The sequence below is a fragment of the Tachypleus tridentatus genome, chromosome 13 (genome assembly GCF_004210375.1).
Source record: "Tachypleus tridentatus isolate NWPU-2018 chromosome 13, ASM421037v1, whole genome shotgun sequence".
Classification (NCBI taxonomy): domain Eukaryota; kingdom Metazoa; phylum Arthropoda; class Merostomata; order Xiphosura; family Limulidae; genus Tachypleus; species Tachypleus tridentatus.
In genome coordinates, this window is record NC_134837.1 from 174,571,394 (window position 1) to 174,586,650 (window position 15,257).

A 15,257-nucleotide genomic window follows, 5' to 3' on the forward strand; every position below is an offset into this window, starting at 1 on the left:
TGCCCAAGGGCTCAGTTTAGTTTACTCTATCTAGTCCAGCCAAAACTTCAACTTAAGGATAGACTGGCAGAGATCCATCCTGATGAATAATAAAATTGAATTGTGTATACTACACACAACCCACACTTTGTATTGATGGTGCACAAAAAATATAGCTAATAAAAAGGATAAAAACCATCCCACAGATTCATTTACTCTAATCCTGCCTAAAAGAATTTCAAGGGCAGAAGATATTGGGGATTCCCTTTTGCTTTATTTACTTATTTTTACATAGCAATTTTACATAATTTTGGTAAACAACACATTCTCAGTCCTAAACCACCTAAAAATCACAAGATTATTAAGGTTGAAATAGGTTTGTTATATATTTCCAATGAATAATTTATCCTAATTTATCAGGCTTTTGTTTACATACTATTACAAAGAAAACTTAAATTTTAAAATGTTTCATTCATTCACTAGTAGGCATGAGATAATTAGGGCCAAATTATAATCTGAACAAAGTTATGAAAAATAAAACCTTCTATTTAAGTTGAGAAAGTTTAAATGAGACACATTTCAATATATAAATGCCTATCAGGCCAATTAACTTATATTGGGAAAAGTAAAATACAGTACCACATTTCTTTGTCTGAACAAATAATTCTATGATCTTTTTCTTCAAGGTTAGAGATTAGTCTCTTTCCTATACATTCTAGCTTAGAAAATTCTTTCCCAATACTTCTGCTGCTGATCTGAATTATACTGCTAATTCAGTGCTAAGTAGAAAAGAAGAAATCAAGTATCTGACTTAAATTCTGAATAACTAATGGTATAAAATTACAATTTTATTTAATTACATAACATTAGTTGAACCTTTTCCACCTGAGCCACTATTTGACAAAAGTGTGTGTGTCTGTATAGCTAGAATATTGGTCAATCACACAAACACACACACTTTTGAGGGCAGAAAGACACTCCCCTGTTTTTCCTGTGCACTAAATGAGTGCACCAGCTAGCAATGAAATAAAACTGAACCAAAACTAAAATTATCTCTTTTTAAGTGGCTCATAACAAACAATTTAAGATGAAATTACTGTTTCTTCAAAGGAGCAACGCATTAGAGCACCAGTATCTTGTCTATTAATTCCATGACGAGTAATAGCCATAAGATGACCCTTTGCAGTCATGACATCACACAATAAGGCCAAGTGACGATAATTCACATAGGAACCATCAAATGATATTACATGATTCATTTCTTTCTCTACAGCCTTACGGACAGCCTCAATCCCAAGAACCTAGTGAAAAAAAAAATGAAACATTTGTCAAACATTTTGTAAAAACTTACATTATAAATCTTAATAATAACAAAGTAAACAAAATCTATTTCAAGTTAAAGTTCTTTATCACCACAAATATCTATCCATACATGTGTCTAAATGACTTTCCCTATTATGTAACAGAATATTTTATATAAAGAAAACATTCTTTATAAGATATTACTTTAAAAACTGAGTAAATTAAATAAACAGAAAGTAGAATGTAGTGTTAAGGAAACCAAATAATACATCAAAAGTATGATCCTAACTAATTTAATATTTACCAAGTTCTCTTTGTAGTGTTTTAACTCTCTACTTTTTTAAGAGTTGTTTTATTTTCTTTAAAAAAACTAATGCAAAACAAAAATTGAAAAACTAAAGAATGAAATTACCGAAAATATCTCACAAATGTCATTAGACACCGTACGAACAGGATCTACATCCCGTTCGCTAAGAACCCTCATGAGACTGGTACCATCAGTTTCAAGAAGCCACTCAGCTATAGCCTTAAATTCTCCAGTGTCTGTGATGACAATTCTCTTCTTGCTGTCAGTGGTAGGAAGGTGCATATACACCTGCAACACAAAAATGCAGTGAGGTTTGCTGTTGATCATTTCATACAATATATCTAGTATAGTCCAACATAAATCACTTTTAACAAATCCACAGGGTGATAGTTCATTTTTTAACAAATAAATGGTGTTACTACTACGTGAACAGGTTTGATGCATTGCACTACCCTTATTTCTTTGAAGCTATTTATAGCAAATGCTTATTGAAATTTCAAACGTACTTAGTGTATCTTCATAAAATCTGGTAAGCTTTTAATGAATATTATAAGAATGTTGTATATACAAAAAAACACAAAGAAATGAACTTAAAATAAAGTGTTTCTACAAAAGATTTGTCTGTGCATTTACTGAGTCAATCTGGCATGGACACTAACTAGTGTAAGTTCAAAGTATTTTCATGTTAAGAATAAAAATACTTCTCAGTTTATATTTCTATATTTCATTTCCATAAATTCTAAAACCTACAAAATGAGTATCACAATTTGTTTTCATAAAACTTTATAATTAAAAATATTTTTAAGGATGTCTGCAGAATGTAATAGAAAATTACAGTTAATTATCTTAAATGATTTAAACCACATCTTCCCAGATATGCTTTCATTTTATTGCTCTTTAAACCACATAACTATATCATGACAAGTAATAACTCATTCAGCAGAAAGTGTTGAGTTCAAAGTAAATACAGTTTCTGGTTACATCACAGATCATTATGTATGGACAGTACTTGAAGTGAAAGTTAAAATTTAAGTTTTGCTATCCAACATAACTTTGATTAAATAAATAATAACATATACAAAAACAAGAAATGCAAAACTTATTTTAGCTTTAAGTTAGAATGAAGTCAAGTATCTGCTTGTTTAATTCTGTTCTTTTCCTACAATACTTGTTGTCCAAACAAATAATTCATGTAACTTTCAAATATGAATTTTATAAAACTACAAACATATCACTCACTAAATTAAATTGAATAAAATTATTGTAATTTACTTGGCTTTCTAACTAACCTATAAAAAGGTTTATAAATTTTCATTACTTCCTGGAGTAACATCTTCAGTTCAAATTCATTGAGCTCCAATGGAAAATTATAGAATGGCACAAACAAAATTAATGATCACATTCTTACTGTAGTGTACAATTTGCTCTTTCAATTGGTGATAAACATGATCAATAGAACTGATTTGAAGATTTGAGATTATAAGTTTAATAATATCTAAAGTATAAGTGTGTAATTTGTGTTAAACTCAAAACATTTTATAGGTATAAAATCCAAAATGTACAGGTTGGAGCAGCAAAGTGTTATATGGAAAAGTGAAAAATTGGTATTTTTTTTAATGAAATTGAAACATGCCTAATGTCAGAATCTTAAAATCAAACTATATATCTTAGTGTCAAGAACTTTTTAGAAGAATTTAAATACATAGTATGTAGGAAATATATCATGTGCATCACTAATCAACAGAAAGAAATGTTTAAAATTATGTCATCAATATTCATTAAAAAGTGTCCAAAGATATTATGACATTTATAGTTTCATCTAACCTTAGTGATAGATTCTATGCCTTGCAGTGTCATATCACTCAACATATTTGCTTCTATACATCGAAGAAACACATCATCTTCCATCTTGTCCACTTGCTGTTCTTCCTATCAACAATACTCATCAGAATCAGAATAATAGTTAACAAAATTTCTACAATTATAAACTGTAAATGGAATTACAAACTGAAGCATACTGTAACATGTTTCACTTAAACATTTCAAATTAACCATATGATTTCCTTCAGAAATACAAGCTATAATTTGTTAATATTTGTTTTTAAAATTATGTACACAGAGAGACATAATTTCTGTATAACTGAAAAGAAAGCCCAATTTTTCAAGGTACTGGAAGTGTACTCAAACTATGATTGCACATTTACTCTCTCACATATGACAAACTGTCATTTCAACCATAATTCGAGTATTTTTATCTTTTATCATACAAAAAAATAAAAAGGTAGTTAAAACTCACATCCTGGAATTTGCTTTCATCATTGTTCATGATCCTAATTCGAAGAACTAGCTTCTCAGCATTGTCATCATTGAAAATACAATTCAAGTCATCTCCAAACCCTGCATTTATTTTTTCTGCAATTTGCTCCATGGTCAGTTTTTTGTCTGTCATGCGCTTACGATCCAGTTCTATGCGCAAGAGCCATGGAGAGATCCTTGTGGGATCAAAATCAGGCATCTCATAATAAACATTTACAAATTCTTGGTCTTCAGCTATGACAGTATTTTGTGGGTCAGGATCATAGTAAATGGCAGTGTTAGCAGTGACTTTTCTCAAAGTTGTGTGTTCCAAACGACATAAAACATCCTGAAAAACCAGAAATTACTACATTAAAAGTGTAGTTATTTTGCATAAAACTTCTAAAAAAAATAATTGTACCACAAAACAACTAAACCTTTAAAAAACAGGTTTTAATCTTCCCTTATTGGTATCCCTTAGTTTATATAAAATCATTTCCAGTTATAAACTGTTTTTGTAACACACCTAAGAACTGCAATACTAAAAATACAGGATACTTATTCAATGATGTTTAGTTTTTACACTTTTAACATGATAAAAGTATCTTACCTTTGCTTTCTCAGCATCCCGAGCAGCACTGCCAGTTAAAAACACTGTCAAAGAAGGAGTTTTAGGCTTTTTGGAGATGTTGATAATTTCTTTCAGTCGAGGTACACCAAGAGTTACATTCTTGGCAGAAACTCCAGCATAGTGAAAAGTGTTCAGTGTCATCTGTGTGGCTGGTTCTCCCAGAGATTGTGCAGCCAAAGGCCCCACCATCTCTCCAGGCTGAACCTAAAAATAAACATTTCAACAAGCCAAGTTTTAGAAATAAAACAAGAGCCATTTGAACCTGCAGAAATCAACCAAATGATGAAACTAAGAACAATGGCCATTACCTGGGCTTGCTGAAATCTTGTTTCAATTTCCCCTAATAACCATTGGAATGATTCACTAGAAAGTCTGAACTCTTCTGCAACACGCTTAGCACAAAGGGTCGATCTCAGCAAAGCACGGAAAAGTATTGTCGCATTATCATTAGCTTGAATACTCAGTCTGTCTTCCCCAGGCACCACCACTAGTTTCTTCACCAGCTCTTCAACACCTTATAACACAAATATTAAAAATTTACTTTATCTTACAATTACTATTAACCTACTGAATACAATTCATTAGTGTACAATGTTATTGAAGCATAAATTTATTTTAATTTCCAAATTTATTCAATAGTGCTCCCAGAATAAAAAAAATTGTTATTCAAAAATGTTTCTTACTTCCACAACTGAGTTGATAGATGTCACAGAAATATTCGATGTTACACAAAAATATTATATTTAGAGATTATTATGATGTTGAAAATGCAAGAACCTCATAGCTAGTTCTACATCAAAATACCAGTTATCATTTCACAAACCTACCTGTAATCACTTTCAACGGACTTAAATCTGTAGGGGCTCTCTGATTCACATGGAAAATCTTCTGTGCACTCCAGATCATTCTCTGAAGATTACAAGGTAGAACTACCTGTTGCAGTAAATGTGATATTGAGACGTTTATCACCAATATATAGGTATTGCAGTATTTAACTTCAAACACTATAAAAACAAGTATTTCCAGACAAGAAAGATGTCAATGATATCCCTCAAGTTTCCATTCTCAAAAGTGGAAATCCTTAACCAAATTGCAAAACCCTTCATATAAGTTTACAAGATAGTATCTAGTGTCAGCTTTAGGTAATTCTTATAGTTTAATTTAGTACTAAAATTTAGTTGTAAAACACCACTTTGATGAAAAACATTTAAAATACTTCAAATTTTCTTACAATTTTTCTTGATCATAAAAAAGTTCAACTTTGTGTATCCAGTGAGTTTCAGTTTGACATTTATTAACATTTATTTTGACCTTTTGCCAACTGCAGTATTCACAATTTATGATTATAAACTATAACAACACAGCAAAGACTAATAAAGACATATTTAGTAACCAAGGAACTCTCTGATTAAAATAGCTTCACCATATCTTTGTCAGACTGAGGACTGTGATTTTTAAACTAATTTTTTTTTAATCAAGATCAATTGCTAAATAATTTATTTTTCATAAACAGTTGTTTAAATAAGATAAACATAAATAACAATATTCAATAAATAAGGATTAGCTTCATGGTAATATATTTCTGGTCCATATAAGACTTGTGAACCTAAGCTTACAATACATAGAGTTATAGAAACAAATTTCTGTAGCTGTCAGGTATAATTTAACAAATAAATATTCTTAGAAATTAAAAAAATAATCCCAGATCCATGACTCATTCTCAAGACTTCTAAATTTCCTATTAATTCCTGTTTACTTTCTTGAATTTACTGCTCAGATCACTTCATTTACACTAATGTAACAATTCAGAATACACTATCCAATAATACTTAAATATTGCCTGTAGTTATTTTAAATTATAAGAAAGTTTATTAGTAATTATTCTGTCCTCATCGGAGTAGTAACAGTGGGCTATAGCTATGAAATCACAAACACAGAAGGGAAACCCACATACACCATGGATAATTATACTCTAAAGCTGGGTTTCCCCAAGGTGCTTGAAGGGGTCGATTGAGGAAGGGATTGAAAATGGTCCCTAAGGTAAGGCTGACTTAAGCAATCAACCACCCCACACCTTTCCAATTTTGTGTTATCTGCTAAGCAGAACTTAGCCATATGAATAGTCTTCTGAGCAAAAAATAAACAAGCTCAATGTTGAAGAATGCAGAGACTTAAAACTCAAAAACCTACAGCTTAATATTCCCATCTATCTCATTAGATAAAATAAAAGTCTATTTCTTTCCTAATTTTATGTTTTCTAATGATTGTATTCTGATGAATACAAGTTGATTATATATTGATGTTTTTAACAATGAACTTTCATTTCTATTCTAAGAGTTAACAACTCAGAAAGGTCTGGGAAACCCTGCTCTAAAGGGGTGATGGATTCCAATAAAATATGAATCTATACTTTAGACAAGACAGAAATATCATAAAAAACAAAATTTATAAATACAGACATGAAAGTTGTAACATTATTTTACTTTGTAAATTACACTAAATAATCATACAGATGACAAAATATTAATGAAAGTTAACATTTTATTCTCTTAAATTTTCAAATTTGATATTCAGGTGTGCATTTCACTTCAAACCTGAAAAATGCTCACTAGTCAAACTGGACTTAAAAAAAGTCTTGATATCAAAGAAACATGTCAGGTTCTCTTAGAAAAGTGCACTTTAAATTTACTTTCGTTATTAAAGTTTATTTTACATGATAAAATCATAATTTGAACATTTATAGAAGGAAAATATATATACCACTTTCAGATCAATTTAACATTATGTCAAAAAAGTTGTATGTACAAATACATAACTAAAATTAGTGACAACTATAATAAACCATTTGTGTTATTAACCATGCAAGTTGTGTCATAAGTACAAATGTTAAACCTGTACTGAATGAAATGTATTTACCTTACTATCACCTGTGGGGAAAATGGCTCTCAATAATTCCCTGTCATGTTTCAGTTTTTCCCATTCTTTCTCTAGCTCACTCAGTGCAGTGGCACTGCCCATCAAGTCTCTCACTACATCCTCGGTAAAGATACGTCGTAAATACCTTAAAAAAATTAAGGCATAATAGCCACAGATTAAGCTTTTCCTCCCATGGAAACAAAAACTTTTCTCAACTAGAAGTTATTCATGATTCTTTGCCCTTTCCATACAATATTTTCCATTTCTGACCTAAAACAGATTATTTATTTGCTGTACTTATTTCTCAGTTTGAAGATTAAACAATAATTATTATTTAGAACGTCATGGAAGTATCAGATAATTATTCTATGTTTACTTTTACTTGCAACTGTAAAGCATAAAGTTGGTTTGACTGCAATAAATACAGTCAGTAAGAAAACGACCACAGCAGAAAAATCACCGAAATAAAATTAACATGAGGAAAACGAAAGGAGAGGGCAAAGAATCTCCAAAAAGAATAACAGGAAAACTACATGTAAAATCAAAACATTCTACTTTAAAAGCAACAGCTACTGTTGCCTTGGTTCTTGAAGATGGTTTTGAAACATACCTAATATTATTCAAATATCTTAGAAAGATATTTAGTGTTCTTTGTCTGTTATTTCTCTTACTCAGATACTTCTGTTCCTTACTTAATTTTTGTCTATGTCGAAAAATGATTTATATATTATACCAACATTAACTTGTGCTTTTGTACTTGTTTGTTTATCTGAAGTTAAGCAGAATACAACACAAAGGGAATATCTGTGCTCTGCCAACCACAGGTATCAAAACTGTTTCTACTGCTGTGCCACTGGTGAATTTTTTTGTGTGTTTAAGGTTGTTTACTGAGAACAGTCTTAACAATGCTACAGTTAAAATCCAAGACAACTGATCACCAAATGTTTGGTACTTTGGCCTGTTTAAGTAACAAATTCAATATTAGAAATACTAATAAAAAATAAATAGAAAAAACAAACAAGGTTGAAGGGAGTAATCAATTTTAAATTTATCTCTTTAGCAAGATGGGAAAGAGACTGAATTTTCTTGAAAGCTAAAACTGTTCCACCACCCCACTAATATTTTACTTTCTGGGAATAACCAAAATTTTTTTTCAGTTTTTGCCAGAGCTAAAACAGTTTTTCATCTTTTCTTATTGAATTTCTACTCACTGATAAACCCTTTATTTTCAGAGATTTTATATATAGACATTCAAATTAGTACAAAATATAATGTTATCAAAAAACCTCTGGTAATACCCCAACACTTCTTGAAGTTAAAAGCAAACACCACTTTCATACCAATTCTAGTCACTTGGTTATTTAAACACTTAATATCATCCTTTAGAAGTCTTCCCCCACACTTTTTTTCAGTTATTGGAATCACAGGACAATCAAAATACAATTTTACAATCCAATGTATAAATAACACTACGTAACATAAATTTTGTTCCTGGGTAGTGTGGGTTATTTCTTAATTGCTTATGTTGTAAAAGTACAAAAAATGACCATTATTCCCTTCAAACTTTGCTTTTATGACCTGGATAATGAATAATAAAAATTAACCTATTTTATATGTAAAAATGGGCAAATTTGAACATTTTCATTTACATGAAGTCTGAATAAAACAACAAATGAATCAAGATTTACATGTATTTATACTAAAGTTATACAAAAATGTTTAGAAGTGAGTAGTTTTTTGAGATTTGCAACTGTAATGTAAATCACTTCCATGTATCAACCCCCAAATATAGTCTCCCATCATGTTTTTGTTATATGCTCCCAGGTCCCAAAAGCAAAGTTTTAAGAGAAAAATAGGTCTTTTCCATTTACTTTAGGCATATACAATTGGGAAATAAGACTTTCTGCCCAGTAACAATAAAAAGTAAACATTTTGTTACACAGTGAAATGAAAGAGTGTATTTAACTCCTTGCCAAACTTTCCCAGTTTACTGGATACCTTTCATTGGATACATTAAACCTAAACTTCTTCTCGAATGCTTTATCTGAAGGTTTCAGTGTTGGTAGTGACTGAAATTCCACAGCTGTCCCATCCAAACCATCTTCTCCATACTTCAACTGAATCACTTGTCCAGTGCTGTTTCTCACAGTTCCATCATAGGTAGCCATCACACTTTCCATAGCTTTGATTAAACGTCTTTGAATGTACCCTGCAAATCAAAAGTAAAATGAAGAAAGTACCCCAAAAGACAACCATCTTTACAGCTTCAATATTTAGTTTCCATTATTTTTACTCACCATAGAACTTCTTTTACACAGTTATAACATGGTTCAGAGTAGATTTGAAAACATTTTACTGTAATGCTATGAAAATATGGAAATGATTTTAACAATTACAGAGTCTTTCAGTTTAGAAATACTATAATATAGTTGGTTTGACACAACTCAAAAGTAAAATTTCACAAGATTTGACTATCTGAAAGTTACCTGTTTCTGCTGTTTTTACAGCAGTATCAATTAAGCCTTCTCTACCACCCATAGCATGGAAGAAAAACTCTGAAGGTGTTAGGCCAGCCAGATAAGAGTTCTCGACAAACCCTCTACTTTCTGGTCCATAATCATCCTTGATGAAGTGTGGAAGGGTTCGCTTTCGGAATCCAAAAGGAATTCGTTTACCTTCTACATTTTGCTGTCCCACACAGGCAATAACCTGAATTACAAAATAATATTATAATTCAAATGTAATTAAAGAATAATGCAATAAATCATTTAAAAAATTCAAAACTTGAGCCCTAATTGTTGATTTTTAGCCTTCTGTTAGAATTTGTATTTAGACAGTGATTTAGTTAAATCAATGTGAAGAGTGAATTATTGAAGTTGGTGATGTTGAGAAATGTACAAATGAACTTTCTGAATTGTTTGTTTGTTGTAACTTTCTCATTTCTAAATTCACTAAAATCATAAATAATTACCTAAAATCTAGGATTAACTTCTTTTTTGAAATCTATTTACTGTAGGAGTTTCTGTCTTTGCACTTAACATAAAGTAAGATTATAAACAAAGCATGACATTTATATTTAACTTTGATTTCATTTAGATATGGTATTCTGTTATTTGTAAGCCATAGAAGGTAATAAATTAATGTTTCAATACATGTTTATCTGTTTTACTGAAGTAATTTTCTTCACAGTAATTTTTTTCTATACAGTAACTTTAGTTTTGTAAATTAGCCCCAAGTTTAGGCCAAAAAGTACAGATATTTGTCTGTACTTGGTCAAAACACAAGTTTGTTACAAGGTTTTGAACATGCTAACCCTTTCACAATAAACTTGGCAAAATATACACAAGTTCATATACACAATAAATACTTAAACTATAACTTTTGATGCAGTATGTTTATCTTCACACGACTTGGTCGACTTTTATAAAAGATAACATTTTTTTAATGAAATACTATTATTACAGTTATTTTTTGCAAAAATATTGAGTCTGTTTGACTACTAGACTGAATGTGAAGTGATTAAAAAATGTATTCATCATCATAAAAATCTAATATTTGTGTAATCTCTCAAATCTCCCAAATACATTTCAAACGTATGCTTACAGTAAGCCTTTTATATTTTATATACCTTAACTATGTAGGATCTGTCAATATGACCTACCTTGGAAACATCATAAATAAATAAGAAATAAATATAAATTATACATTTTTCATGCTAGAATGAATAAAAATTATAACACAGAAATACACAAATGTTTAAGTCTTTTAACATTATACAAGTTTATATATGTTTATTATTTTTTATATTGACCTTCCAGTGGTGCCTGGCTAACATCACATAACTTTCCTTGATGCAGCGTAGGTGAACAAGTTATAACATCCAATAATACAAAACTGACCTTTAATCTTTACAAAGTGATCTTGTCCTGGGGTCATTTTAATAGACTAGTATTTTGTAATATGTAGTCACATTTCAATTATTACACACTATATAATTACTATTTTGAAATAAGTTTTTTTTTTAATACAGAACAATAAATAAAGAAGCAAGTAATTATCTCTTCAAACTATGACCTTTGAACTTGGTTGCTGCTAAGCCTTTCATATTCTCCACATGTGAAACTGAGTTACTAAGTTTGATAAATTATAGTGGAATTCTGTGGTATCAATATAATAATATACGAGTTTTTTTTTGTTATTCAATGGTATGTATAAAACCTTAAAAAAAATCGTATATTATTATATTGATACCACACAATTCCACTGTAATTTATCAAACTTAGTAACTCAGTTGTAAGGTCTAAAAAAAAAAAAGAAACTTCAAGCATACTAAAGACACAATCTATGTCCTTGAAATGTTGGTTTGAAAAAAATGTAAAAGCCTTTAAATAAATTAAAATGGCTGAAAAAACTATTAGGGGGTCATTTTAAGCTGTTCGTTGGTTATTCCCATGTCACATATTGAACTACATGTATATAAGGTGCCATGTTTACAAAAGGAGAAAGAGGTGAATAGGGCCACTCTGTTTGATTCAGTACAATAGCTGTATCTCAACAAAATAAAAAAGGTACATGGTTTTTATTTTATATTCTAGCTTGTTAATATTGGTGATTTGAGTTGCTAATTTATATGAAACTACAGACTTAGTATTTTGACATCACAAACATCTAATTTTAACCAGTGCTGCATTCAACATACCATGTGACTCACAAAAATTTATATTTAGATGTGTTATTTTAATATTTACTTTTAAATTAAGAAATTAATTCATATAATAATAAAGTTTGAATTATGACTTACAATTTGATACCAAACTTATTGGCATAAATTCATAAAACAGTATTTGAATAAGAATTTTGAATGTAAGTCAACAATCTCGATGAAATGGCCTTTGACTCTTCAAGAAATGGTCAAATATCTTACTATATACACGCCATAAATCATTTCACATGTAAATCAGTGTGACATAAGTACAATATGTTCAAAGTAGTTAAAGTATAAACATCACTATACCTGCTATTCATACATGTCTCAAAGTTCACTGTAAGATTAGCAACATATTCATAATAAATGGTTATGCTGCATTATGTTTGTTTTTGTTTTTAATTATGTTATGAATCATAACTTTACCACAAAAATATAGCTTATGTTTCAAAACTGGTGATGTTTAAGAGTTGTTATTTCTTATTTACAAACCCAAACTGGTCAAGCACCATCCATATGCTAAAGGATTAATCACTCCAGATCTTTTAATACCTGTGATATGTTGATCTTTGATCCTTTGGCACCAGACACTACCATAGCCTTGAAGTTATTAAATTCAGAAAGTGACTTTTGGGCACTAGCACCAGTCTTGTCTCGAGCATCATTTAAAATGCGGTTCACCTGCAAACAGCGAAAATGTTCTATTAAAATTAAAATGCTTTAATATATACAGTTGTGTACATGTGCAATTAACAGTTATAAATTTTTAATATTCACAGAAAGAGAAAAAACTTCGTAATGCAACCGTTGGATTTAAGATATTATAATGCAGTTATGTACCATAATTTAAGTTTAATGTCAGCTGAGCTTAAGTCAATTTTCTTTGATTCTTAAAGGTCATTCTTTGAAACTCACATTAACATTTTTCCAAGTATCTTAAAAATTGTTTCAGATCTATACTATGTTTACAACTATTATAAAAAAAATTCTTTTACATTTTTCCAAGTATCTTAAAAACTTTTTCAGATCTATACAATGTTTACAACTATTATAAAAAACATTCTTTTACATATTAAACATCCATTTATTTCACATTGTTACTGAAAATATGAGGTTTTCTCTCTCATAATCTTAACAAATATTAAAAGAGATTGTGTAAATGACTGCTCCATTTACCTGGTTCTCAAAAGTCTGTCTCAATGTATTACCAGGTGTTGGTTCCAACTCATCATTATGAGCTTTTTCTATAACTTCAATCACATCCTGTTTGGCCTTTTTAATTGTATTCTGTATTTCTATGTAAGTTTGGGGATCAGCAATTGTGTCACCAATACCGATTGTATGCCCTTCCAGAAGTAGCCAGTTATTAACAACTGTCTGAATATGACCATAGAATTGGCCTGCCACTTCATGCCCAAGTTCATTGAACACAACATGCATCAGTGAACCACTAGAAGCTCCAACTGTCTTCTTACACACTATACCACTGATTAATTCACCATGCTCAATAAGAACCTGCAAAAGAATATAAGGTTTAAGAATTAAATTTCACCAACCTCATAACCACCACTGAAAAAAAAAAATTACCTTTTTTTTATTTCAAGAATGACCTCAAATTATAGCATGAAACTACATTTATCCTATGTAGCTTTAAACTCATAACACTGTACAATTATTTATACTTAAATTTTCTTGTTTGGTTGCCCTTCAAACCATATCATAAGAAATTATAAACTGTTTGGTGAATTGAGATTCACATTACGCCAACAAATTACATTATCCACAAGTTAATTCGAGCATCTCATGCGTGTGCCTCATGAAATTTTTTAAATTACATTATTCATTTTACCTAATCTAACCCGAACTAACATAAAAAGAACCCTATTTTTACATTTTAGTTACTTTTATAACAATAAAGAATATATACGAAAAACGAGAAACAAAGTTTATTAATACCATGTATTTTCTTTGCTGTTAGCTGTCAATGACACTTATTCCTACTTTGTTTTTTATACTAATAGTAGTAATGAACTAAATATTCTACTTAAGTAATGCACCAAACAACACAGAATATTAACACTCCTACGAAAAGTGGGGCCTAATAGGCCCCAGAGCAACTTGAAAGGTTATTAATATTAGGCTAATAATTTTGTATTTAAATGAAATTGCCATTTAAATCCATTAATGAATGGATTAACGAGATTCCCACTGTCCTTATCTACTATCTAGCGAAACCACAGCCAGGGGAACGGGCTTGGAAAAATCAGGACTAGAAACGTCTTTTCGTAGGAGTGTTAACATGCAAAAAAAGCATACAATGTCCCATTACAGTAACAAATTTTCTGGCTTTTTATCTGTGCAACAAGAGCCATGACAAATTCATTCATGCTAATCAACATCTTTCCCATAGGAATGAAGATTGTGTTGGAAGAGAAATTAACAATTCTCTGTTCAAAAAACAATGTAATACATTACTTGATAAATGAAAATCACCTTCTGTTGGTTATAAATAATTTAGAATTAAGTGTACGAGGGAATTATCACAAAACCCTGAGAGAGGAGGTGACAAATAAGCACAACAAGAAGAGTCTGATTTTATATCTGGTGACTCTGTAAACAGTATTGAAAGCCACAAAAAATAAGCTTCAGTCTCAGCAAAGTGAAGCTGACAGTGAGTAATTTATGTTAAAAATCACTTACTGAAAAAGTGATACCTAGAAGGTAAAATACAATATTTCCCACAATAAAAGAATTAAGGATTTCTTTTCTTGTAAAACCAAGACATTAATCTATGGCTTATTCACTACAGTTTTATGATATATTGATTTGTATAACAAACAGAAATTGGTTTGATTAAATTTTTAATGTAAGTCATGTCATGACATGCACAGTAAATGATGCCCATACAGAAAGGGTTCACATATATACATTTTAGACAAACATCTGGACATTAACAATGGCCGTGTGGGCATCCTTTACTGTACATTTCACACAGTATTTAGTAACACTCAAAATTTAATTAACCTACATTCTGTTTATGTTATACTAGTTGTTATGGCATAAATTCAGAGCTAACGATACATATTTTAATAGTATACATGTTTTAAGTTCTTAATTCTATA

The 15,257-nt window shown here is 30.1% G+C and overlaps 1 protein-coding gene across 2 annotated transcripts in view; it reads right to left on the bottom strand.

The window, feature by feature from the left end:
- Polr2A (RNA polymerase II subunit RpII215) overlaps positions 1-15,257 on the bottom strand; it is a 43,970-nt gene that overhangs the window by 4,635 nt on the left and 24,078 nt on the right. For both annotated transcript variants that reach the window (XM_076480301.1, XM_076480300.1), the window contains exons 12-23: positions 13,312-13,650; positions 12,688-12,816; positions 9,917-10,139; positions 9,429-9,639; positions 7,431-7,575; positions 5,342-5,447; positions 4,823-5,028; positions 4,494-4,718; positions 3,885-4,232; positions 3,413-3,517; positions 1,694-1,876; positions 1,077-1,280 (exon numbers count right to left, since the gene is read on the bottom strand). In XM_076480301.1, the coding sequence (XP_076336416.1) occupies positions 1,077-1,280; positions 1,694-1,876; positions 3,413-3,517; positions 3,885-4,232; positions 4,494-4,718; positions 4,823-5,028; positions 5,342-5,447; positions 7,431-7,575; positions 9,429-9,639; positions 9,917-10,139; positions 12,688-12,816; positions 13,312-13,650 (2,424 nt within the window). The remainder of the gene's footprint in view (positions 1-1,076; positions 1,281-1,693; positions 1,877-3,412; positions 3,518-3,884; positions 4,233-4,493; positions 4,719-4,822; positions 5,029-5,341; positions 5,448-7,430; positions 7,576-9,428; positions 9,640-9,916; positions 10,140-12,687; positions 12,817-13,311; positions 13,651-15,257) is intronic.